General features: G+C 42.5%; 1 protein-coding gene across 1 annotated transcript in view; it reads left to right on the top strand.

The window, feature by feature from the left end:
* GAD2 (glutamate decarboxylase 2) overlaps window positions 1–24,156 on the top strand; it is a 76,845-nt gene that overhangs the window by 6,328 nt on the left and 46,361 nt on the right. The window contains exons 5-8 of the mRNA XM_025891927.2: window positions 1,662–1,752; window positions 2,304–2,416; window positions 6,430–6,545; window positions 17,726–17,805. Coding sequence (XP_025747712.1) covers window positions 1,662–1,752; window positions 2,304–2,416; window positions 6,430–6,545; window positions 17,726–17,805 — 400 coding nt within the window. The remainder of the gene's footprint in view (window positions 1–1,661; window positions 1,753–2,303; window positions 2,417–6,429; window positions 6,546–17,725; window positions 17,806–24,156) is intronic.

Here is a 24,156-nt window from a genome sequence, read left to right as displayed (position 1 = left end):
TTCTCTCAGTTTTTTTTTTTTTGCAGAGGTTTTTCATGCCAAAGTTTCCAGAGAGTAAAATAGTGTGTGATAATAGACACCAGATTCGTCCAGAAAATGCATATGAATTGGGAGAGTAGATTAATGGATTGATTTGCTAATCTTTATTAATTTCCTCCCTTTAAGGAAATGGCTTAGGGAAAGAGAAATGAAAGGGCATCAGGAGGGAGAGGCGGCTGTGATTTCAGCTGTGAGCTCTAATGAAATGGGGAGTCAATGAGGCAGAGACGGGGGGAGGGCTGTTCCAGACCGTGGCCCAGGCGGCAACAGCAAAGGGGCTTTCTCACTTTGCCTGGATGCATAAACTGACAGGGTCAGCATCAGGGGGCCTGGTAGAGAGCAAAAAGGTAGAAGGGCACTGTGCACAGCCACAGGGAAGCAAAACACTGCCAGAGCATGAGCAAGAGCCGCACAAATCCCAGTCTCTTTGAAATGTGCCCTTTCCCAGCTCCTATCTTTTCTCGGCGTGTAAATGTCTAGCCACGTGCCCGAGGCTGATAAGAGAGCGCTCCAGTCCCAGAGGTAAGCTCTGTGTTGAGTTTTGTCCCTGTTTTCCCCATTGCCTTCCTTTATCTTGTTCGGCCTGTGCTGGCCTGAGAGACCGTCCCCCCGGGCTTCAGACAGGTGTCCAATAAGTGGGGGCCGCCTTTTTATCAGATGCTATTTCCATAATGGATAATGTTCCAAAATTTTTGCTGCCAAGCAAATCACAGATTTAGAGATTGGCTTTTATGGGGCAAGACAAGGAATGGAATTCTAATGAGATATTTACAATCACATTTTAAATAATAGCCTCAGGAGTATTTGGATGTCAACTCCTTTAGAGAGTTTTAGAGAAATCTAGAAGTTAATTAGATAAGCCTTGCTAATGGACTCATCAGCCCACTGAAAATATCTTCATGTATCTTGTTGATGGGGCAGTGATGTTGACCGTATCCCTCTTTACTGTAAATCACAACTATGAGGAGTTCTGTTGTTTATAATCAAGTATTTGGACAGAAAAGAATCGACAAGAATTGAACTTGCCCATGCCCTCTTTAGACGATCACCTTTTGAATCCAGGGCAAATCACTCAAAGAAGTGTCCTATTTTCTCATTTTTGCGTTGTCTTTTGTAATCATCAGTCATTTGTCACTGATATCATTATGAATGTTGGCATGCCTGGTGGATGTCATGATATGACTGATTCCCAGAACAACTTCAACAAAAAAGGATTTTTAGCAGCATGAGTGTAAACAAGAATAGCTTTGGATTACACGAGCATTTTAGTTTGCAAATGTATTGAAGGGATGCTAGGAAATAAACTAGCATCCACATTGCAAACCACACGTGGTTTTTTTTGTTTGTTTTTTTTTTTTATATCGGATAATGTTTAGAGGAAGCTTTTTTAGAGTGTGCTTTAAGAAATACCAAAACCCCAAATAGTCTCTCTTGTCAGATGAAATGCTCCTTTTGGGTGCGTCTGCATGCACACACGCACACATGCACACGTTGGGTTTCTGAATATGGATTTCCTACTACTCAAGGATCTTTCAAGGTTCTTTAGCTAGAGCAATCATGTGTTTGAGAGGCATTTATTTTCACTGGATGTAGTCTTGATTCTGGTATTCCATTTTATTCAGGGCATCCGAGATATTTCAATCAACTTTCCACGGGACTGGATATGGTTGGATTAGCAGCAGACTGGCTGACATCAACAGCAAACACCAACATGTAAGTCGTTAAATGTGGTGGGGTTTTTTTTTTTAATCCAGGATAATTATTAGTGAGATTTCATAGTCTTTATTCTACCTCTCATGTGAAAATCTCTTTTTAAGTAGCCCCTAACATAGTGATACAAACTTCAGAAGTGTATGGGTGTTCACTCTAACTTAAAAGAAAAGAGTCCTGATCTATCTTTCATGCAATCAAAGTTATATAACATTTTTCGAACACAAAAGGCACTTTTTTGGCATTTTGGATTTGTAATTATGTATAAAGTGAACGAGAAATGGGACCAGATGATATCTTTTAAATAGTAGTATTCTGCAGTGTTATTTATTCAATATGATAAATAACCCTTGGGCATTAAGCTCTTAATTTTAGGAATATAGAAAAATGGGCAACCTTTAAGAAGACCTAATTTTCTCTCTGCTCAATACTATAATCAAAACCTTTGTGAATGTAGGGCTTGAAGAGGGACATACAATGGTTCTATAGATGTTATAATGATGAATTATTTCTTCGAGTTACATACATAAAATGTGGCCATTACTACATTTCAGGTTCACCTATGAAATTGCTCCAGTATTTGTGCTCTTGGAATATGTCACGCTAAAGAAAATGAGAGAAATCATTGGCTGGCCAGGGGGCTCTGGCGATGGGATATTTTCTCCTGGTATATGATATTTCAACCTTTCTTTGTGTTTTTTCTTCTGATACGCAGTGCCTCATTATGAACATAGGAGCGATTCAATATCTAGTCGGTATTTCTGCTTATGTTAAATAGGTTATGTTGATCAAAAGAATGAGCATGATAATACATGACCATTGACCATGCTTCGAAGTCAACTCCCCATACTTGACCAAGAGTTATTGGTGTTCAGAAAGAGGGTAAACAGGGGTGGATATTTACCCAACCTTTCTACTGTGATCCTACACAGAAGATGTATGGATCACGTGGAACACAGGAATAAAGATTCCTCAGAAGGGAATTCACTCTCTGAAACTCTTCCCACAATTAGGGAAAGGGTAGCCTCATTTAATAAAGCCTTCTCTGTTTGAGGAGGCATTATGAGGCAGATATACGTAATCGAGCCTACGTACTCTGTCCCTTTCCAATAACAACAGAGAAGCCGATGGACTTTAATTTCAAGGAGGGCAGAGAGTGACTTGGGAAACCATTTCTTGAAGCTGAAACAGAGGGTACTGATTCCTTCCAAAGGTTTCTTTTGCCTTCTCTTCTTTATCATGCCATTCAGTCTCTTCATCCTGCCTTTTATCACCAGCCATTGGATTCTAAGCTCCATTATTTACACCTCTTCCAGCCAAGAGAATCAACCTGACACAAAAAAAGCCTTGCCCTTGGTTCCCGATCTGTATGTGACCTTGGTTTTGACGCAGAGAAGAAATAGAAGTTAGAAAGGCAGTAGGGAGAGAGAGTCACTGACCCATGGAAAATAAACCTGGTGTGCAGACTGTCACCTAATCAGTGGCAGGAGAGGGTCATCAGAATGGGGTGGGTGCTCAGTACACTGAGACTGGCCCTGCTGGGGAGGCCACAGCCACACCTGCCATTATGTCAAGCCTAGGAAAGGCCACGTCGAGATGTCCCTTCAGCAAACCTACAGAGACAAGCAGATGATGAGGGAGAGGGAAAATAAAGAACAGGTTGAAAGAAGAAATTACAAGCAAACAACAGTGGCCTTAAGGGTAGGGCTTAATTAAGGAGCTTTACCTATAAGCTCAGATCTGCTATTATATTTTATGCTTTTAAAGATACAACACAATTTTTCAGGTGCTGAAGGAAAACATGTTAGTTAAATGGAAGGGAAAATTAGCTTTTTTTTTTTTTTTTTTTTTTTTGGTTAAACACCAGCTGTGATGAATTTAAAGCTAGCCTTTATTTTGTAGGGAATGTAGTTTTCCTTTGGAAAACCATTCCCCACTGAGGGAACTTTGTCATCATTGCCTGGAACTGATGCTCTTAAGGTAATTTTCATGAGGAATTAGGTAGTGTTCAAAGATCAGTGTTGTTTTTACCTCTATTCCTCTCCCTCTTACAAGGTTGGTTATGTGATTGAGCATCCTGAGCTCTCTTTTAATGGTCCCCAGGAGTGGGAAGAGAACAGTTGCTCCTGTTGACCCTGAAAACTTGGTTGAGAGGGCTTGGGCCAGGCCTAATTTAGTTGCTCTTGGAAACCACTTGCCCCAGAAAATATACACCCAGAGAAAGAACCTTCTTTGGCAGTTCTGCTAACCAAGTATGGGGACACCCCCAACAATGACAGAAAATGATCGGGTAGAAAGACTTAACCTTGATCATGGGGCTCCTTCCTTGGATCCTAAAGATCTGTATGCTCTCACACCAAGATGGAAGCCACTGATGTCATGCTAAGTATAATGTAGACATCGCAAAGTGGGGAGGGGACAGAAGAAAAGGCCATTGGCAACCTGTTTCTGCTCTGCTTTCTACAAGGCATTACAAAGGAGAGGTGGATTATAGCAACCTCACTTGCAAATGGATGCCTTTCCAGGTAGCATCTGTCCTTATTCCTGGGGTATAGGGTCTTACAATTTAAGGAGTGGGGATGGGGAAATCGTACATCGTATGTGCCTGAGATCTGAAAGTCCTATTGCCCAGGACTAAACATGGAGAGTTAGGTCTGTGACTTGAATATATAGCTCAGCTCAGTTTACCTTACCCCTCCATCTATAGCATCCAGAGGCTTCATGCTTCATGGGAACTTCTCTGGGACTTCTAGAAGAAATCTGTTCATGTGATGTCACCTGTGCCTGGGAGCCAAAGAGAACTGGAGTATTCCTCACTGCTCAGCAAGTCATGAAGGACCAAAAGAGAAGAAAGGGAAATTTTGGCTTAGTCACAAAGCTTTTCCTATCTAACAGGATTTTCCTGATGATTCAGAGCTCGGTTTTGCATCCTTCCTCTGGAAGATGCATCTGTCTTCCTGCCTGGGTTGCACAACAGTCTGCTCTGTCTAACGATCCAGAATCCTCTTCATCTCTCTCAGGGCTACTAGATCTTTAGACAGAGAATAACTGGAGTGGCAAAATGAGAAGTGGCAAGGTAGAGCTGGAAGCTTCTTGATGATATCTTTGTGTTCATCTTCCCCTTTTTCTCCTGGCCTCCTTTCTCCCCAGCCTCTCTGACAAGAACACCTAGGGCAGTGCTTCTCCGCTGGGGGCTATTGTAACCCCCAGGGGACATTTGGCAATGAATGGAGAGGTTCTTGATTGTCACAACTTGGTGGCAGGGGAGAGGGGGGCAGGTAGTACTAGTAGCTTCTGGTGGATAACAGCCAGGGATGCTGCTAAACACCCTACAGTGCACAGGACAACCCCCACCACAAGGAGTTCTCCAGTCCCAAATGTTACTGAGTGCCAAGATTGAAAAACCATACATTGGAGTGGAAGTTCCTTTAAAAGCTGATCCTTTGCCCAGCAGCATCCTACACCCTCAGCCCTTTTAGACAAGTTGTCTGCTCAGAGCAGGCCTGACCTGGATTCCTCTTGCCCCATGTCTCTGGGGGTCAGAAGAGGTAGCAATTGCCCTTATTCAGATTGATGACAGAACCAGGATCTGGATACTTACTGCTCTGGGCCAGGCTGCTTGCTTGCATCAGAGCCCAGGGAGCATGAGGCAAAAGTCATGGCCCTGTGGGGGCCATTCAGTTTAGTACAAAGAGCCCTCTGCTCCTCAGCCACCCAAAGGGAAGGGAACTCAAAGCATTCACAACATGGCAGAGCCCAGTGTGTCCCCTATGGGAAAGGAGGAGATAGTGGCTTCACTCTGCCGCATGACATCACAGCTTCCATGCCAACATCCCCATATGCATGCACAACAATCTGTCTTCTCGTATTGCAAAAATCCTGAGCTTTCCAACAATCTTGGGGGAAAGCTCACTTTTCTTTGCTTGTCAAATGAGACCTTACTTATAAGATACAAATATTATGGTATGAAATCCTTGACAATCTTAGAATGACACAGGAAAAGCAAATCAACATAGACTTAAAATTCCCTTAGTTTTGTGTCTTCCTATCATTATGAAATAAGTTTTTTGTTCAGCTATTACAATTGTATTTCTATGAAGTCTTTGAGGGGGAAGAACTGTTCTGGGGAAATTCACAGATGAGTATGATGAAATGGGCTTGGATGTTTATCCTCATTCTATGAGAATTGTGGATTAACAGTCCACACCAATAGCTACAACGGATTTGTCTTAGGGTGAGTGCAAGGCATTGCCTGAGTTGAAATGAAAAGAAATGTGTTCTCCATCAGGAGATAAGTAGGATTTCCACAGGCCTAATGAAGAATGACCACGTTTGCATGGTGGGAAGGAAGGCAACAATTTCTCAGTTCTTAAGAACCTCTTCAAAGGACTCCCAGCAAGAGCAGAATCAATTGGCAGTTCTATTTAGTTGCAGATTTGGGATGTGAAGGGGTAGCATATGCCCTATGGTTGGGCCCAGTGCTCCTTTTTGTAGACCCTCTTAGGCTGAGGATTCAGTCTGAGTTTGAGGATTCAAGTCAAAGGATAACCAATAAATATGCCCTTCTCCCATGTCTAAGGAGGATTCTAGGTCAATGGAAATAAGGAATGTTGCTTGCATGTGAAATGATGTTGATAATGACTAGAAAAGGTCACTGTGTGTTGCTGTTACTTTCTTTAGGTGGCGCTATATCTAACATGTATGCCATGCTGATTGCACGCTTTAAGATGTTCCCAGAAGTCAAGGAAAAAGGAATGGCTGCTGTTCCCAGGCTCATTGCCTTCACATCCGAGCATGTACGTGTTTCTGTTCTTTCCAAGTTTAAGGTTATAGTCTGTAAAGCCCAAGCTGAAGGAGTCATATTTGGAAATACTTTATCCCCAGAAGGCAGATACTTCTTGGGAGAGAATGAGGGGAGAGAACAACTGTGGGGTACAATGGGGTGAACCCCTTTCTCTTTGAAATGTAGGAAAAACCCCAAGGAGAAAGCAGAATGCTTTCAGAAACTTCTAGTTTCTACGTGTAATTTTTCTGTAATAATGTTGTGTGTTGGGGGAAGGAGGAAAGGAGAGACCAGAGTGACTATGAACTCATTTGGACAATTCATGCTGTGCCTACATAACTCAAACCTCTGGAGTGTCCTACTGATACCATCTTTCTGTATGAAAATTCTGATCAGATATTCTATCCTAATGGTGCCTAGAACCATTTAATGCTTATCTTCGGCAGACTTAACCGGAGGTTTTATCACTGTAGAGAAATGGCCTAGTGGTCACATCTGTCATATCTGATCTTTGGGTCAGTTCTGTCTCAGCCAATCACAGCCTCCTGCGTCCTGCTAGGCTCTGTCCAGGCAGGACGCTGAGAGCTGGGTCTTCCTAGCTGAATGCCACAGCATAGTACTTCATATTCTTTCCATGGCTTTCAAAGAGTTAATGCCATTCTCCCTTACCACCACAGACACATTGAAAAAAGTGGCCCACCCTGTTGACATAAATTAAGCTAAACAGCCTCGTTCTGCTAGGCCTTCAGCTTTCCTTCCTGTGCAGGGATAGAGCCACACACAAGCTCGAAGCCACTTTGCAGCTCTTTGAGCAACATCTTGGTTCCAAATTCTCCCACCACACAGACCCTGCAGTAAACCAGAGGCTGTTCTTGACAGGCGTCAGTGAGCATTACCTGCCATGGAATTCCTAAGGTTTTTCCTTCACAACCTCTGCCTCAGAATAGCCTAGCGTCTGGGAAACAGTTGCCTCAAAGAAGATCAAGAAGCCCTGTGATGGTGGGGGAAATAGGAGACGGGGAGAGTAGAGGGGTCTATAGGGAAATGAGGGACTCCTGTAAAGAGACATCAGTGGGGAAAGGCAGGGAGTTATAGTGGGAGTCGAGGCACATCTCCTATGGAACTTTTCTTTTTCTGCTTTAAGTTATGTGTGTGCGTGTTCATAGCAAGGAAGCAAAGGGTAAGTACAAAGAAGCCAGTGACTACCATTCACAACCATAGCAGTAGCCATGGAATCAAAGAAACTAGGGATTTATATTAACAAATGATCTTCAGTATCATTTTTAGACATGTTTTACCATTTTCTTTTGTTTTGTTTCTTTGCCCTTCCTCAACTTACAGTGGTCAAATTTAGCAGAGAATTTCACAGGCTGAAATTACCTGCCTTTACTTTCCTATTTGCTACTTTCCTATTGAATTCCTATTCCTAAAAAAATTATAACAAAATGGATTAAACCAATATAAATTTATTACCTTACAGTTCTAGAGGTCAGAAATCTATAATGGGTCAGGCAATCCTGTGTTGCTTTGGAGATGGTAGAAGAGAATCCATTTCCTTGCCTTTTCTAGCTTCTAGAGGCCACCTGCCTTCCTTGATTCTTGGCCCCTTCTTCCAACTTCAAAACCAGTAGGAGAACATCTTCAAATCTCTCTCTCTCTCTCTCTGACTTCTGCTTCTGTTGCCACATCTCCTTCCATGGCTCTGACTCTTCCCTACCCCTTTTCCACAAAGACCTTTGATGACATTGGGTCCACCCACATAACAGGACAATCTCCCATCTCAAGACCCTTAGCTTAATCACATCTGCAAAGTCCCTTTTGCCATGTAAGGTAACATATTCTTAGGTTTCAAGGATTAGGTTGTGAACATCTTTGCGGGAAGGGCATTATTCAACCTATTAAGCCTAGTACCCCAGCCCATGAGATAATTTTCATTTCTCAGCTTCCGCAAAGATAGAAAACCAAGATATAATTTTTTTCAATTACTATTTCCCTATACTTCTGTACCCCTGAATAGTTAAACATTACTCTATTCTCAATCTCAAGAAGCTCAGATGATCTTATATTAGGCATTTTCTTTTGACTTCCAAGCTTTTTGCACAACCTGAAATGAGCTTGGTCGACCAGAAAGCTGCCCTGTGCTCTCTGGTTTCTGTGTGGATTTCTTGGCTCAAGCTTCATGGAAATTGACTTAACAATTAATTTCTATGCCTTCTTTTCTTGATATAGCAAACTTAGAGTCTAATTTTTGACTTCTAAGTGATAGAAAGGTGATTCAGCTATATAACAACCATTCAATTCTTCCTCCTCCTTCTTGTACCTCGATCCATGCACATAATTATGAAAGAACATTTGAATTATGAACCTTTCCTAAAATACCAATTGGTTCTAACGCTACACCTATTTTTTGACAGATGAACTCTTTTTCTAATGTATAATATCTTATATTTGATAACTATTTGACTCTTTCCAACACACTTCCAATATACAGTAGCTCATCTGATTCTCACTACATTCTTGTTAGGACAAGCAGAGCAGAGATTGTTATTAGCATTTCTTCAATGAAGAGGCTACAGGTAGAGCCAGGATTAAATGGGTTTCCTGACTCCCAAGACAATGAGGTCTCTGCCCCGACTACCAAAGTAGAAACCAGATCAAAAGATTCAGTGACATTTTATATACCAGAGTTCATCAATTAATTTAACATTTTATACCTTCCCAAGTAAAATTTCCACCAAGATCTTTTCTCTTAATGTGACTGTCATGTTAAATTATTACTCCCCTCACTAAAAAAAAAAAAAACAAAAAGTCCTTATTATCTCATAGGGCTGGGCTGGAGGGGATTTTAGAGCTCTTTTAAAGCACTCCTATGTCTCACTGAACACTTGATCCAAACCATTCTGGACAGATGAACCCTTAAAGTAGCCCTGCCCATGAAGCTTTGGGTTATGAGGTAACATGATCCCTGTATCTAGTTCCTTCTGGACCCTAGACCTCAGGACCATTCCATTCCATTCATCACTTAGTGTAGTTCCTTCCAGCTTCAGGCCAGGCCATATATTCCCTTAGTCTTTTTAAGTTTTACAATCACCTTGTCTCCACCAGCCCCAGAAATAGATCTCTACCAGCTGAAAACAGAAGATTACCAAGTCATGTCTCAAATGCCTTTTCTCCAGGCCAAACAATTTCCATCTTTGCATGGAGGTTCTTTCCTGAGTCCCTTGACCTGCAGGGAGAAACAGTAGTGGGAAGAGCTGCTTTATGAATCTAATGGAGAGAGGGGAGGCCAAAGGCTATGGCAAAAGCTGCTTCAAGTATTGTCTCTCTCAATGCTCTTTGAGAGTTTCCAAGGCCCAAGACTTTTTTTTTTTAAGATTTTATTTATTTATTTGAGAGAGAGAGAATGAGAGACAGAGAGCACGAGAGGGAAGAGGGTCAAAGAGGGAAGCAGACTCCCTGCCAAGCAGGGAGCCCGATGTGGGGCTCAATCCCGGGACTCCAGGATCATGACCTGAGCCAAAGGCAGTTGCTTAACCAACTGAGCCACCCAGGTGCCCAAGGCCCAAGACTTTTGAGAATCAAATGAGAGCCTTATAAAACACTCACCTCAGCTCCTGGGATATAGGAAACTCTACATAAATATTAGGTGACTTAAAAAAAAGCCCACAACCTTATTTATAGATGAGGAACCCAAGTCCCAGAGGTGAGAGATGTTTTGCCCAGGGTGTCTAGCCAGTCAGTGGCAGAGTCAGATCTAGAGCCTCGGTTTCCTGACAATACCAACACTGCTTTTTCAACTACTGGGTTGGATGACCTCTACACCACTCTAGCTGGCTGCTCTAAATTCACCTGTAGCATCCTTTCTCAAATCTTATTTTCACCATATTGTTATTCTAGTGCTAATTTAATTTCCTGATTTATTGAGCCAGGTCAAGTTACTATCTTTCTTCTAGTCTGAGCACTGAGTTTAAAACCTGACATGTGTAGAGCCATAGGGATGGAAGTGACATTGAGAAACTCTCTTCCAGCAGCCAGCCAGAAACATCACACATTGAGGAAGGGAAGGATCCTCTTTTGTTTACTAAATGGCCCTCACTGTCTCTGTTGCACCCCGCAAAACTACCCATCTCTTTTCTGGCCACCAACTCAGACAAGAAATTTCCCTTTGTTGATAAGGAGGGCAAGCTATTACATTTTTCTGTTGTTCAAAGCCAACTCTTTTCTTGAAATTTTGAATAGGACTAAATTAAACAAATAATATTGCTATGAAGAACATTAGAAGAAGTAAATATATCACTGAGTTGAAACAAGAGACAGCATTTAAGCTCTGAGTAAACAGTTCCAAGACTATTTTCCTCCCCAGTATGGAAGCACAAAAATCTCAGAATTGGAAAGGATCTTAAAGATTGTCTGGTTCCATACTCGTTCTTTGCTGGAATCTCATCCTCATCACCAATCTTCAGTGATAGAAAATCTTGGCAAAAATTAATCTGATGAGTTTAAGGTCCTTTCTTGAAAATAGGTTTAGAGGGAAGTTAAGACTCTAGCTGAATAATTCACATTTCTACCCCTGAATCCTTTGAAAGCCCAAACAAGCTCCATTCCAAATTCCTCTTATTTCCTTGTGTGCAACAAGCTCTTCCAGAAATAGTCTCAGTGAAACAGCATATTTGCATCTAGGAAAAATGCTCTTCATAATCAGAACAGGTAGTGGGATCTTTTAGGCAAATCAGCACAACTCACTCCACTCTTTACAGCCAGTCACCAATGTTCTGCCGAGGTCCCTCATGGCCTCAGCCCACTTACAGGGGAAGATGATTCTTGTAATTGTTTAGAAAGATGGTTTTCACATCACAACACTATATGAGAGGCTTCAATTCTAAAAACAGATGTCCTTTATGTCTAAAAACAAAAACAAAAAACTAACAGTGACCCAGGCAGCCTGGAAAGACAGCTCCCATGTAATGCTTTCCAATAGACAGAAGCTTAGCCTGACAGAACTTCAGTAAGTGAAATTGTGAGCTAAGTGCAGGTTACCTTTAGCCCCTGCATTCCTACCTCATCTTCATGTCAGGGCCCTCATCACCCCTGTGTTATTTTCTCTCTCTATTCAATCCCATCAAGACCTACTCCCAGGAAAGAGCCTGAGAGCCCTGTAAATGATGGGTAAAAACCAAAGTGTTACCCCTCTTGGGGGCATTTCCATTGCAAGAGGAGACAAAGGAATGAGGCAGTAAGGCACAGTGCAGCCATGGGGTAGTGGGATGTGCTCTTTAGACCTTCATTCACTCAGTGCACTACGTGCCAGGCATTGCCTCAGGCATTGGGCAGACAACAGTGAACAGAACAGACCCAGTGCCTGCTCTCAAGAGGCATATATTGTACTGTGGGGGAAGGAAAGAACAGGGGTCTGGAAGGGACAGTCTTCTCAGTGCCCCTGAGACCACACTGAGTGATCACTATAACTGAATTCATGCTCAGTGCTGATGTTCACATTTGTCACCAGATGTCATCCTTGGATCTCTTTTCATGTCAACTTAATCTTGGTACACAGCATTCTTTTAGCGCTTACCTAAAGCACAAGCTCACAATGGGTGAGTAATAAGGTAGCAGCCTCTCAGAAATGCCTTCTCTGCAGATCCATATCATGTCAGTATCACATGGTGTCTCTGAGAACATGGTTTGGTGGTCCCCTACGCTCCAAATCATTATAATTAGAAATCAATGAAGTGGTCTCACAGAGTACCAGCTTCTTTGTAAGTCAGATGCTTTAGAAAGCAGAATGCTCTTTTAAGGCCACTTGATAAATAAAAGGACAAGGACTACCAGTGTGTCTAAGGCAGAAAAAGCCATCATTTTCTTCAAATCTCAGGCTGTACAGAGGGCAAATCAGTGGATGTGTGGGAGAATCGTGGAGAAGGGGAAGACTGTTAGTCCTGTAATCGCTGAGTAGGGCGGGGTGTCCAAAGCATGTGGAGGGGTCAAAGAAGCAGATTTCAGCTCATTCATTGGTTGGGCTTGACGACCTATTTGTTGGGGGTCCTGATGTGTAAGGCCCCCCCATTCACCTCTGTTCTGTGTCTCCACACACACTTCATTCACTCCATTCACAAAGGGGTTCAAGTCCAAGAACAATTGATAGACCTCAGGGCTAGAAGATAGAGCTTTTGACAGAAAGTCAGAAGAATTAAGAGCTGAGATTTCCAACTTAGTGTGCCTTTTTTCTTTCTTCATTTGAAGTTATGAGTTGCTTCTTCCCCAAAGCAGCTGATCTGGCTAGAAGGACCTATAGCTGCTTCCTACTTGGGAAGGACCCCATCTTGGGCCTTTTGGGGTAGGTGCTAAGAAGATCTCTTGACTTGCTTTTAGAATGGGCTTTAGATTAGAGGTGTTGGGGTCTATTCTGGCTCTAGTTACCAAAGCCACACCTCAATATTGGGATTTGTGGCCAGAGATTTATGTCAATATGTAGTGGACATTGTTCTGGACTTGTTCTCCAAGCATATGGTCAAATTCAATCAATATTTGCTAAACCAACCACCAAAGTCCTTGTCCGCATGCAACCTGGGTTCTAGTAGGGGACAGATAGTAAACAAATAAATATTTACTCTAATGTCACATGCTGACAAGAGAATGGGATAATAGTGGGCTCGGTTTGACAAGATAATCATAAAAGGTCTCTGTGGAGGTGATATATAACAGAGACCTACATCAAATGAGGGAGGGAGCCATATAAATATCTGAGGGAAGGAGTTTCCAAGAAATGAAATAGCAAATACAAAGACTGAGAGGCTAGAACAAACTTAGCAAGCTCACAGAAGACCGGGGAGTCCAGTACCATCAGGGAGAGAGAGCAAGAGTAGGGGAGGCAGGAGACAGGTAGGGGAGGTAGCCGGGGACTGAGGGCTGTTTAATAATCTTTGGTCCCCAGCTTAGCAGAGGCTTTCCCTGAAGCCCTGTGGTCCACTAGGCAGTTGAACCTGAGTCTCAGTTAAATATCTGGATGTGACCAACAATGGCTGGAAATAGTTAATGCGGCTTTCCAAACCACTCATCTAAATTGCAGTAGAGGAAGCTAAAGCAGCATGTCAAGAGACTGAAGTGGTTTGTCCCAGAGCTTTCCACCACTCCTCTTGTTCTCCCACCATCCCTAAAGACAAGGAAGATTTATTGTCCCCATTACAGAAGGAAGGAGCTGATGCGCACCCTAGTCATAGGGCTGGATGGAATGACGGAGTTCATGCCCTTGCCTCAGCCTGTGGGCTCTCATTCTCACGCATTCCCCTTACTCTGGATAATCTCATCCTACCCAAGCCCAGAAAGCCTGCTTATTTTTTAATTACAATGATTGTATAACTATAAAACCCCATGGCTATTTACACATATTTCAAATGTCAGCTGAATCATGTAGCCTGTATCTAGATTACTTATGATATTTTTAAAAAGATCAAGAAATTAATCTTCCATCAACCTTGAATATTTTGTTTAGTAAAAAATAAAAATCAGATGGTTTTAACATCTATTACCCAAATAGAAATACGATTTAGTTCTAAATAAGCACTGGATTCTATCAAGTCTATTATTTTTCCAAAATCGGGGTGGAGGACATACAGGGGATATATTCATTAACTCATTCCCCAGCCATTTTTTTTAAAGATTTTATTTATTTATTTATTTGACAGAGAGAGAGAGAGAGAGCACAAGCAGGGGGAGTGGGAGAGGGAGAAGCAGGCTCCCTACTAAGCAGGTGTGGGACTCGATCTCAGGATCCTGGGATCACGACCTGAGCCTAAGGCAGAGGTTTAACCGACTGAGCCACCAGGCACGCCCCCATCCCCCAGCCATTCTCTTGATGAATGACTGATCATTACAAGAGTCTTGATGATTTGGGGACACATCTGAATCACCGTAGCCTTCAATTTTTGTTCATAGATTTACCTTCTGAAGCCACCCTTCTGAAGCCATCGATCCTTTTTCTGTCACCTTGACACCACATGTCCCTGTTGCTTTCTGCTCGTGAACAAGCATCCTCTGAGCTCTCTCCAGATGTCTGGTTTCCGGGCTCCTCACCTTCCAGCTTGCGGTGGTTCATCAACAAGTAGTTCCATTAAATGTGGTGCCAAGGATTAAAAATGATTCCCCATGTGCTGTCTCACCAGCACGGAGATGTGCTATTGAAGTTGTTTTCACTGTTTCTTCCTCATTAGGTAGTGTCTTTTTTTGTTCTCAGGCTCCTTGCTCACCATGGTCCCTTGCTATTTGTGGATAACATCTAGTGATTTCCCTGCTCCTTTTCCCGAAAATGTAAACAGGCTCAGTGTTCGGTCCCTAATCTTCTGTTTTCATGCCTCATATCACCTTTGTTCCCCATCTCCAAGCTTTCTTTTGGGGCCTGTATTCTTCTTTAAGTGTGTGGCATTTGCTACAGTGATCAATTATCCTAGGTAATTGCTCCTCATTTGAGCATCCCTATTCTTTCTCATTAAAGACCAGACAAGACTACTTCCTCTCATTGACCAGGTGCACCAGATCTCTTACTTCACCCCAATTTACCATTTGGCAGTTTAATACTCTCAAAGGTTTAGGAAAACAAAAACAGAAACAGAAGTAAAACCAAGGAATCACTGAAGTAGTAATTAGTGAAGGTTTATTGTGCACACACCAAAAAAAAAGACAGTTTGCAAACCGGGAGTACTCAAACCAAAAACATGGGATGAGACTCAGAGGATATTGTTATAAAGCAGCTTAGAGATCTCGGAGGCAGGGACTGTTTATTCTTCACAGTGCTTGGTAACAATATTAGAATTTTCTTCAATGATAGAGAATTGGTTAGTGGTTATATCTTATCAATTTGGGGGAAGAATTTAAGTTTCAGTTATGATTTTCAGAGGCATAAGTGAGATGTGACCCAGGTTGTTAGCCTCGTTTGTCATGCAAAATAAGCTAAATTAAGCTTTGCTTGTATGACTAAACTGGTTTTTGTCTGGCTCAGGAAATTTTCAAGTCTGGTCTCCGTGTGTTTGATTTTAACAGTGCTTTCGAGCTCATTCACTGAGGCGCCTAATTTGAGTAGCTTTGCTTGCTCAGTGGACAGCTGGCTCCTCTGTTCTGTTTCCTCCCTACAGTAACAGACTGCTGTTTTCCTCTGAGCAGCTTCTTCTGGGGGCCACCCAGGGATCTGCTAACCATGCAAGAGAGAACACTTTTTTGTTTTGGTTGGGGGCGTCAGGCATCTTTACAAACCCAGTTAAGCTTTCTCTCCTAGTTTCCAGGTATCTTGGTAACGATGGTCTACTTTGTCTTTCTGAGGTTGTAAAATGAGGCTAATGGCCCCTTCTCATTACATCTCAGCTCCACTGGGCCTTTTAAACTCCTCCAGTCCGTGCCTCATGTATTGGTTCACATTATTTGCCGCTGTTATAAATGTGATTTCTTCTTGCTTATCAGACACACCCCCTAAAAATACATGTGTTAACAGTTCCTGTGCTGCATGTTTAAGAATTCAGATGAGTCAAAAGTGGGCATTCAGGGAGAGTACACTCTGGAACGCTAACTTAAAATTCCAGTCAGCAATCCTTTGGAGATGTAAATTGAGGAAGCAGCCCTCCTTTTGGACAGCTTAATGATCTGTAGTTAATAGTAAGAGGCTGCTGGGCAGATGCCATACAGCTGGGCTTACGTTAGCCTCTCTCAGCTCTCCAAATTGCCCCGTGATTACAGCCATTGAGATTCAGAATCCTACCCGGGATCAATAACCAAAAGCACAAACAAAGATCTGGCGGTGGCTTGTCAGTGTGGCCTTTCTCTGCACACCGTCCTGCCCAAGCCAGCGACTGACCCCTTCTCCCTGGTCCTGCCTCAGGCTGAGCCGTCGCCTGCACGAAAACTAGAGAACTAGCTCCCCAACAAGTCTGGGATGAAGAGTGCTGGACTGAAGGCCAACTTCTTCTCTTACTTGAGTGCACACAATTTCATTAAACTTGACGGAGACTGAGTGTCATCTCTTGGTAGGAAAATATAAGCCTGGAAGCCATATAGTCATAGTTCCTGGAGGCAGTGGGCTTGTTTTTATGCCTTATATGTAAAATCGGCTTGGATTACTGTGTGTTGAGGTGGCAGGTCCATTTACAATTCCCAGGGTCTTGTTATTTTCACTCAGAAACTCAAGTGAATTCAACAACCACCACCACAAAACAACCCATTCAAAAATGGGCAAAGGATTTGTAGAGACATTTCTTTAAAGATGATGTACAAAGGGCTGATAGGCACGTAAAAAGATACTCAACGTCACTAATCATTAGGGGGGGATACAAATCGAAATCGTAATGAGGTATCACCCCACCCCCATTTGAATGACTAGTATCAAAAAGCAGAAAATAACCACTATTGACAAGATTGTGGAGAAATTGGAACCATCGTGCACTGCTGGTGGGGACACAAAAAGGTGCAGCTGCTGTGGGGAAACAGGATGGCAAGTCTTCAAAAATAGAATGACCATATGACCCAGCAATTCCATTTCTGGGGATACACCCAAAAAAGAATTAAAAGCAGGACTTGAAGAGATATTTGTACACCCACTTTCCTAGCACCATTATCCCTCATGGCCAAAAGGTGGAAGCAATGCAAGTATCCATTGATGGATGAATGGAAATGTAGGGTATACCTACAGTGAATAGGATTCAGCCTTAAAAAGGACACAGGCTACAACATGGATGAGCCTCAGGGACACTATGCTGAGTGAAATAAACCAGTCACAAACAACAAATACTATATGGTCCCACTTAACATGAGGCACCTAACATCGTCAAATGTGTAGACAGAAAGTAGAATGGTGGCTGCCAGGGGCTGAGGGAGGAGGAATGAAGAGTTATCGTTCAATGGGTACAAAATTTCCCTTCTGCAAGACGAAAAGAGTTCCAGAGGTGGATGGTGGTGAGGGTTGCACAGCTATGTGAATGTACTTAAGGCCACCGAACTGTACACTTAAAAATGGTTAAGGTGGCAAATCCTGTTACATGGATTTTACCACAGTTAAAAAAAAAAAACAAAGCTCAGCTGAAGGATGCCATATTCTCTCAGCAATCCACGCTGTTGAGGGAGATTAGAAATTAAAGAAGGAAAAAAACCACTTGAGGGAATAGATCTTGAATTTATGTATAACTAATTACAAATATATATATTTTTTTTTTACAGAGTCATTTTTCTCTCAAGAAGGGAGCCGCAGCTTTGGGGATTGGAACAGACAGCGTGATTCTGATTAAATGCGATGAGAGGTGAGTGTGCATCTGCAACCCTTCATTGGTTGGCAGTTTGCAACTTCCACACATGTATCTTTTAGTCCAAACGCAGGCATCAACTGTGGGGGGGGGGGGCAAAACCGCCTCCATCCCGGCTTGCTGTTCACTGTTTCTTTTTCATGTGGGCTCTTGCTCGGAGTCCTGGGACATTGTTCCTCAATGCCATGGAGCCTTCCATGGCCCTTGACTGAATTGGCACTTTTGTTAAATCAATCAAAATATTCTGCACCAAGAAGATGCAGAAGGGCACTCATCACCTGGGCACTTAAGCACCAACCAGCAGTTTGAGCATTGATTTATGGAGGTGTCATCATTCTAGGTGCCATGGATTGTGTGAGCTTGATGGACTGATTATGGAAGGGGGGACAGTTTAGTGAGCAGGAAGTAAATAATGCCCCCAGCAATTTGTCCACTTTGTCTTGGAACCAAAGAGCTCTCTTAGGGAAAATCCCTGCCTTAATAGGCACCCAAACCTCATAGGTACTCTGGGAATAGATGTAGGATTAAAAAGCATTTCCAGCACATTCACGTAAATTTTCACTAGCCTATAGGTCTGGAACTGATAAGAAATTAAATTTAGTCTCTAAAGAATTAGTAAGAAATTTCACTAAATTAAAAGGGAGCTACTCAATTAACCATTTTTTTCATATGTATTTATTAGGCAGACTTCATGTTTCCCCACCATATCCTGAGGCTCCAGAAAAGCATAGGGCATCATCATCCCAGTTCCCTGACAGTCTATGATCTAAGGGAGATAGGATAACACCAGAAGGAGACAGTTAGAGGGTTGAATCGTGTGGCACAGAGAACCTGTTCTGGATATTGGTAAGGCTCGGAAGGCTCCATGCAGCAAGCAAGACTTGTGCTCTCAAAGATTTTCACAGTGAGGGATGAACTGAATGGATGGAGGGGAAGTGGGGGGCCATTACAGAGGACGGAACACCACAAGCAAAGCCCCAGAAGTAGGAGTGAGCATGTGGAGCTGCAGAGAGGAAAGGGGCCTGACCAGGGGTATCAAGGAGGAACGGTCATGGCAAACCCGGTGGGCCATGTGGGATTTTGAAAGCTCAACAAAACACACTGATTGATGGCGCATCTCTCTCCCCGGGAGGGAAAATCACAAAGGGTTGCCGCTTTCTTGTCCACGCCTTTACATCTTGCCTGATGCGATCTGGTTGTTTACAAGGAACACGTGCTACTTTTACAATCAGAAAGAAAAAGTGGCGTTTCCTTTTTCCTTGTTGTGGGGGGAGGACACCAAACTTAGCACTTGAGCTTGATGCATCCGCAGTCAAGGTCATTTTTATCCAAGAAGGGCATGAGAGAAACCATCCTTCCGGAAGCAAGGCAAGGAGAGGCCTGGGTCAATGAGGCTGGGCGTGAGGCTCTAGCAATAGGACGGGTGGGAAATTCGAAGGACTGCAGCAAGGCAGGCATATTTTGAAGGAGAAACTGCTTATATTTTTAAGACTACCAGTCTACAAAAATCGCTAACAGGGAATAAAGGTTTAGATGACTTCAGCCTTGTTCTTAATCTGTAGCCAACTCTTATAAGGAGCCTAGAATTTGGGGAAGGACGGTCTAGACAGGCCCTGTTAGCTGACCTACTCTGTCTTCTAATCTAACCTGCTTAGCAGCTGTTTTTGACCTTGAAGCCCAGTGGGTGAGGGATGACCTGGGAGAACAGAGGGTACTCGTTACCTCATGCCTCGAGGCATCGATATTGCTGCTTCTACTCCTGTGAAAATCAGGTTGTAACGATGCAAGTGGCCTTGGGATGAGCCCACCCAACCAGCCAGCCAGGCATTCCTGGGAGCCGAAGGCTGGCCTGAGGACTGCTGACTGTCTGAGGGCAGGATCATGCTCCCAAGGGAAGTGCAGGCCTGGAAGAAGGAAAGGCAAGAAGGAAAAGCAAAAAAGTCGCAGGAACAGGGAGCACAGAAGAGGTTGCCAGGAACAGATGTCAAAAGATGTCTGTCGTTCACCAACAGCAGAGAAAGGAGCAGAAAGCAGAGAATGCTGGGAAACCAATGGGGGCTCGAATCCGTGACTAGCCACGTCACCCCAAATTTTTAGGTCAAAGAATTTTATGTCAACAATTTTAGAAGCCATTAGAAACACTAAAACACGATGTTAAAAATTACCGTTTTTTCAGAAAATACCTCACTTTCCCCGGCAACTCCCCCCCGCCCCACATATACCCACTGGGAGAGGATAGAGGGAAGAGACTACCAGGCACGTGGGGCTAGGTGGGGCTTTTCCTTCTTCTGCTCATGAGCCTTGTGGGGTGGGGAAGGGAGGAGAGAACAATACAGGAGGAAGAAGAAAGAAAGAAAAATAGATTTATAAATAAGAAATAAAAGATGGGAGAAATAAGGACCAGGAGGAAAAAACAAATTGCAATGAAGTATGAAGTGAAGCAAGGAGGCAGGAAGTACAGTTGAAAACACGGGGGTCAAGGGCACTGACCTCCCCACCCCTTGCAGTTGAAAATTCACATACAGCCTTTGACTCCTCCAAAACTAAACTACTAAGAGCTACTGTTGACCAGAAGCCTTACCAATAACATAACCAGTCAATTAACACATATTTTGTATGTTTTATATATATTACATACTATATTCCTAGAACAAAGCAAGCTAGAGAAAAGAAAATGTTATTAACAAAATTGTAAGGAAAATACATTTACAGTACTATATTGTATTTATCAAAAAATATCCATGTGTTAGGGGCACCTGGCTGGCTCAGTCAATGGAGCATGCAACTCTTGATCTCAAGGTTGTGAGTTCGAGCCCCACAGTGGGTGTAGAGAATTACTCAAAAATTAAAAAATCTTAAAAAAAAAAATATCTGTGTGTAAATGGACCTGCACAGTTTTCAGACCTGGGGGCAAGAAGCACATGAGAACTTTAAAGAGGAGTAAGTGATCGTTTTTACTATCTGAAAAACAATACATGCTTACTTTAAAAAATACAAAATAACAGGGAAAAATTGTCATTCCACCACCGAAAGATCATCACTAATACCATACTGGTGTCTAAATCTCGAATCTCTTTTTCTAAGCATAGAGGTTTGAGTTTTTTTCTTTTCCTGTTTTAATTTTCATATTTATGATCATGTTTCTTTTTCTAACTAGACATGATAAGTATTTTCCCACATTATTGCAAACACTCTTAACTACATAACATATGAGAAAGCATGATAGTACTTTGTTTTTTATTGTTTTAAAGATTTTATTTTATTTGAAAGAGAGAGAGTGAGTGAGAGAGCGAACATGAGCAGGGGGAGGGGGAGAAACAGACTCCCTTGCTGAGCAGGGACCCTGATGTGGGGCTCGATCCCAGGACCCTGGGATCATGATCTGAGCCAAAAGGAGATGCTTAACCAACTGAGCCACTCAGGCGCCCCACATGATAGTACTTTGAAGGGCGGTTTCTGGAGCTGGATTCTTTGACCCCCTCGCCCCGTCTCAGCTCCAGCACTAGCTTGGGCAAATCCCTCTCTGTGCTTCAATTTTCTTATCTGAAAAAAGGAAAAAGTAAGGGCCCTGCTTCATAGGGTTATTACGCCAATTAAATGTGTTAACAAATATAAAATACTAAAAATGGTATGTAGTAGTAGAAAGCAAACACAAAATATTACCCCTTCCTGTTCATTTCCCTGTTTCTGGTGTTGCTATTATAAATAATCCTTCTGTCCTTCATTGAACATTCTTATGTTCCCAGGCTTCTCCATTTAGGCTTATTTCTTAGTATAATTGCTAACTTAAGTTATATGAATATTCTTAAGGAAAGTGATACATCAGGCCATATTGCCTTTCAAAAGGTTTCACCAACTTATTCTCCTAGCAGTATTGTATGAGAGCATGTTGGGGGAAAATTAAAGCTGTGTTGGTAGCTACATGTAGTCTTTAATTCTATATTGATAATTCACATCATCTCTATAGAATGGTTTTAAGACTGAGAGCCTGGCCTAATGGATTAAGTGAAATTGAAGTGTCTGGGTTCGGGGGCCAAGGAGCAGACTTCGGACAGTCATCTGTAGCCACCATTCCAGTCAGAATCAGTTAAAACATGCTGGGCAGCCATTTTGTTTTTATTAATCACATCCTTGTGAAAGTCAGATGTTTGGATCAGAAAATCGCTTGAGGCTGACAAAATGCATACCTGCCTTCTTGTTTCTCCTAGTGTGCTTGGCAAAGTTCATCAAGGTTTTACAAAACATGAACCTGGACCTGCTCTCGAAGACATTCATTTCTTAGTAACTAATGGACTCTGCCCCTTAGTCTGTCAGTGGCTGGGGTAATAGGTTTTATCTTGTTCTACAGACAATTGACTTAGTGGGAAGCTCACAATGAAGGGAAATGTCCTAGTGAAGAAGAATAGTCTCCTAGTCCAATGCCACATATGGAAGAAAATACTGCAAGATACTGTCTCTTAATTAGTAATCACAGGTGCTCAGTTTGGTAACCCATTCAAAGTGAAACATGATTCTCAGTTAAAACAAAGAAAGAGAAATATATAATAAATCTTCGTGTATTTGGAAAAGCTTCTTTCAAAGTTGAAAATCAAAAAGCATATTAACTTTATTATTACTCTAAGAAATAAAATAAGGCAATGGAAAACCTCACTTCACCACGGCTTACATTTGAATGTGAAGTATCATAACTAAAAAGATTGTTCTATTTTTGTAAAAATTAATAATTAAATTCAAAAGAGAATAATGTGTTAAATGAATCTTCGATTTCATAAGTTCTAGTGTAAGAGTTCTTTTTCCTTAGAAGCAAAAAGTTGAATCTTCACAGTAATGGTATTAATGGATTTTTATTTAAGTATCCTTGGGTCTAATAATTGCAAATTTTGAGTTAGTGGAATCCAATTAATGCTGCATTGATGATATCTAAGGATAGAAAAGTGTGAGTTAATATCTAGAGAAAAATAACTATTTGTGAAAGAAACTGAGTGATACTTCAGAATTGGATTGGGCCACTAAGCGAAAAGATGTTTCCCAAAGGTTCAGACAGGGGAGGGCAGAAAACTTCGGGGAATGATAATTTGGAAGACTACAGAGTTCCCATACAATGCAAGTGGGAGCCCTCTGAGCGGCTTCTTTTGACTGTAGGCAGTGGCCTTGGTTGGGAACACAGTGGTGAACAAGGTGGATATAGTCACAGATGCTACAAAACTCAGTCCAGTACGCAGGGGCAGACTTAGAAACAAATGGTAGCACTTGAGGGAAGTATGTGCTGTGAGAGGGGCAGTACAGGTTGCTATTGATACACATTTAATTCTATATCCAGAGGGAGGACGATAGGAATTAGCCAGATGAAAAGGAAAGAATGTTCCAAGAGACCATGGCACATTCTAAGCCATGGATGTGAGGGACGTTGGCTTGCCCAAAGAACTGAAAAGAAGTCCTGGGGGTAAGTGGTTGGAATGACCTTGTCATGAAGGACATTATGAGCCATGTTAAGCTGTTTGGACTTCAGGTTTGAAGACATGAGGTGCCCCTGAAAGGTTTTGAGCAGCAAAGCGACATCATATTTTGGCATTAGAAAGATCATTTTAAATGCAGAGTGAAGTAGAGGTTGGAGGCTGGAAGTTGGTGGTTGTGGTAGTAATATTAGTAGATGCTGAATGGTGGGCTGGCCTGATGTAGATGAATGTTGGAATTACTAGGAATTATTGACTGATTGGTGTGCAGGTTGAGAGAAGAGTCAAGGATGAATGCCAGGCTTGCTGTTCTCTGAGATAAGGAACCCTGGCCAAAGTGAGAAGTTCAGATTTGAAGATGTTGAGTTTGAAGAATATATGAGACATACAAGTGGGGCTGTCAGGTAGGCATGCAGAAATATGAGCCCGAAGCTCTGAAGTTACACACAGGAAGCCAAGTAGAGTGGGCCTACGAAAGAACTCTAAGGAGCACCCGCATTTCAGGGACAGGCAGAGTTAGAGGGGCCTGCAGTGGAGACTTGAGAAAGAGCAGCCAGAGTCATTGGAGGAGGATCGGGAACTGGGGCATGAGGGCTGTGAGAATCTTTCTAGAAGTGGTTAACGGCATCAAATGCTACCAGTAGATGAAATGAGCGTCAACAACTGCCCATCAGCTTTATTTATCAGCAGGTGGCTGGTGAGTTGGTAAGAGTAGCTTCAATAGAGTGGTGAAGGCAGAAGGCAGTTTGCAGCGGGTGAAGGGTGGGCAGGAGCAGAGGGGAGGGAGAGCGTCTCTAAAGGTAGAGCCCTGAAGGGAAGCAGGGAGGATGGAAGCTGGAGGGGTTTGAATTCAGGACGGTTTTTGGTTTCCTTGTTTTAAGGAAGGTGCTTAAGG

This window comes from Callorhinus ursinus, unplaced genomic scaffold (assembly GCF_003265705.2).
Source record: "Callorhinus ursinus isolate GAN/ISIS: 27379988/994484 unplaced genomic scaffold, GSC_fseal_2.0 scaffold63, whole genome shotgun sequence".
Classification (NCBI taxonomy): Eukaryota; Metazoa; Chordata; class Mammalia; order Carnivora; family Otariidae; genus Callorhinus; species Callorhinus ursinus.
The sequence above is the reverse complement of the archived record's forward strand: the minus strand, read 5'-3'. Positions and strand labels throughout refer to the sequence as shown.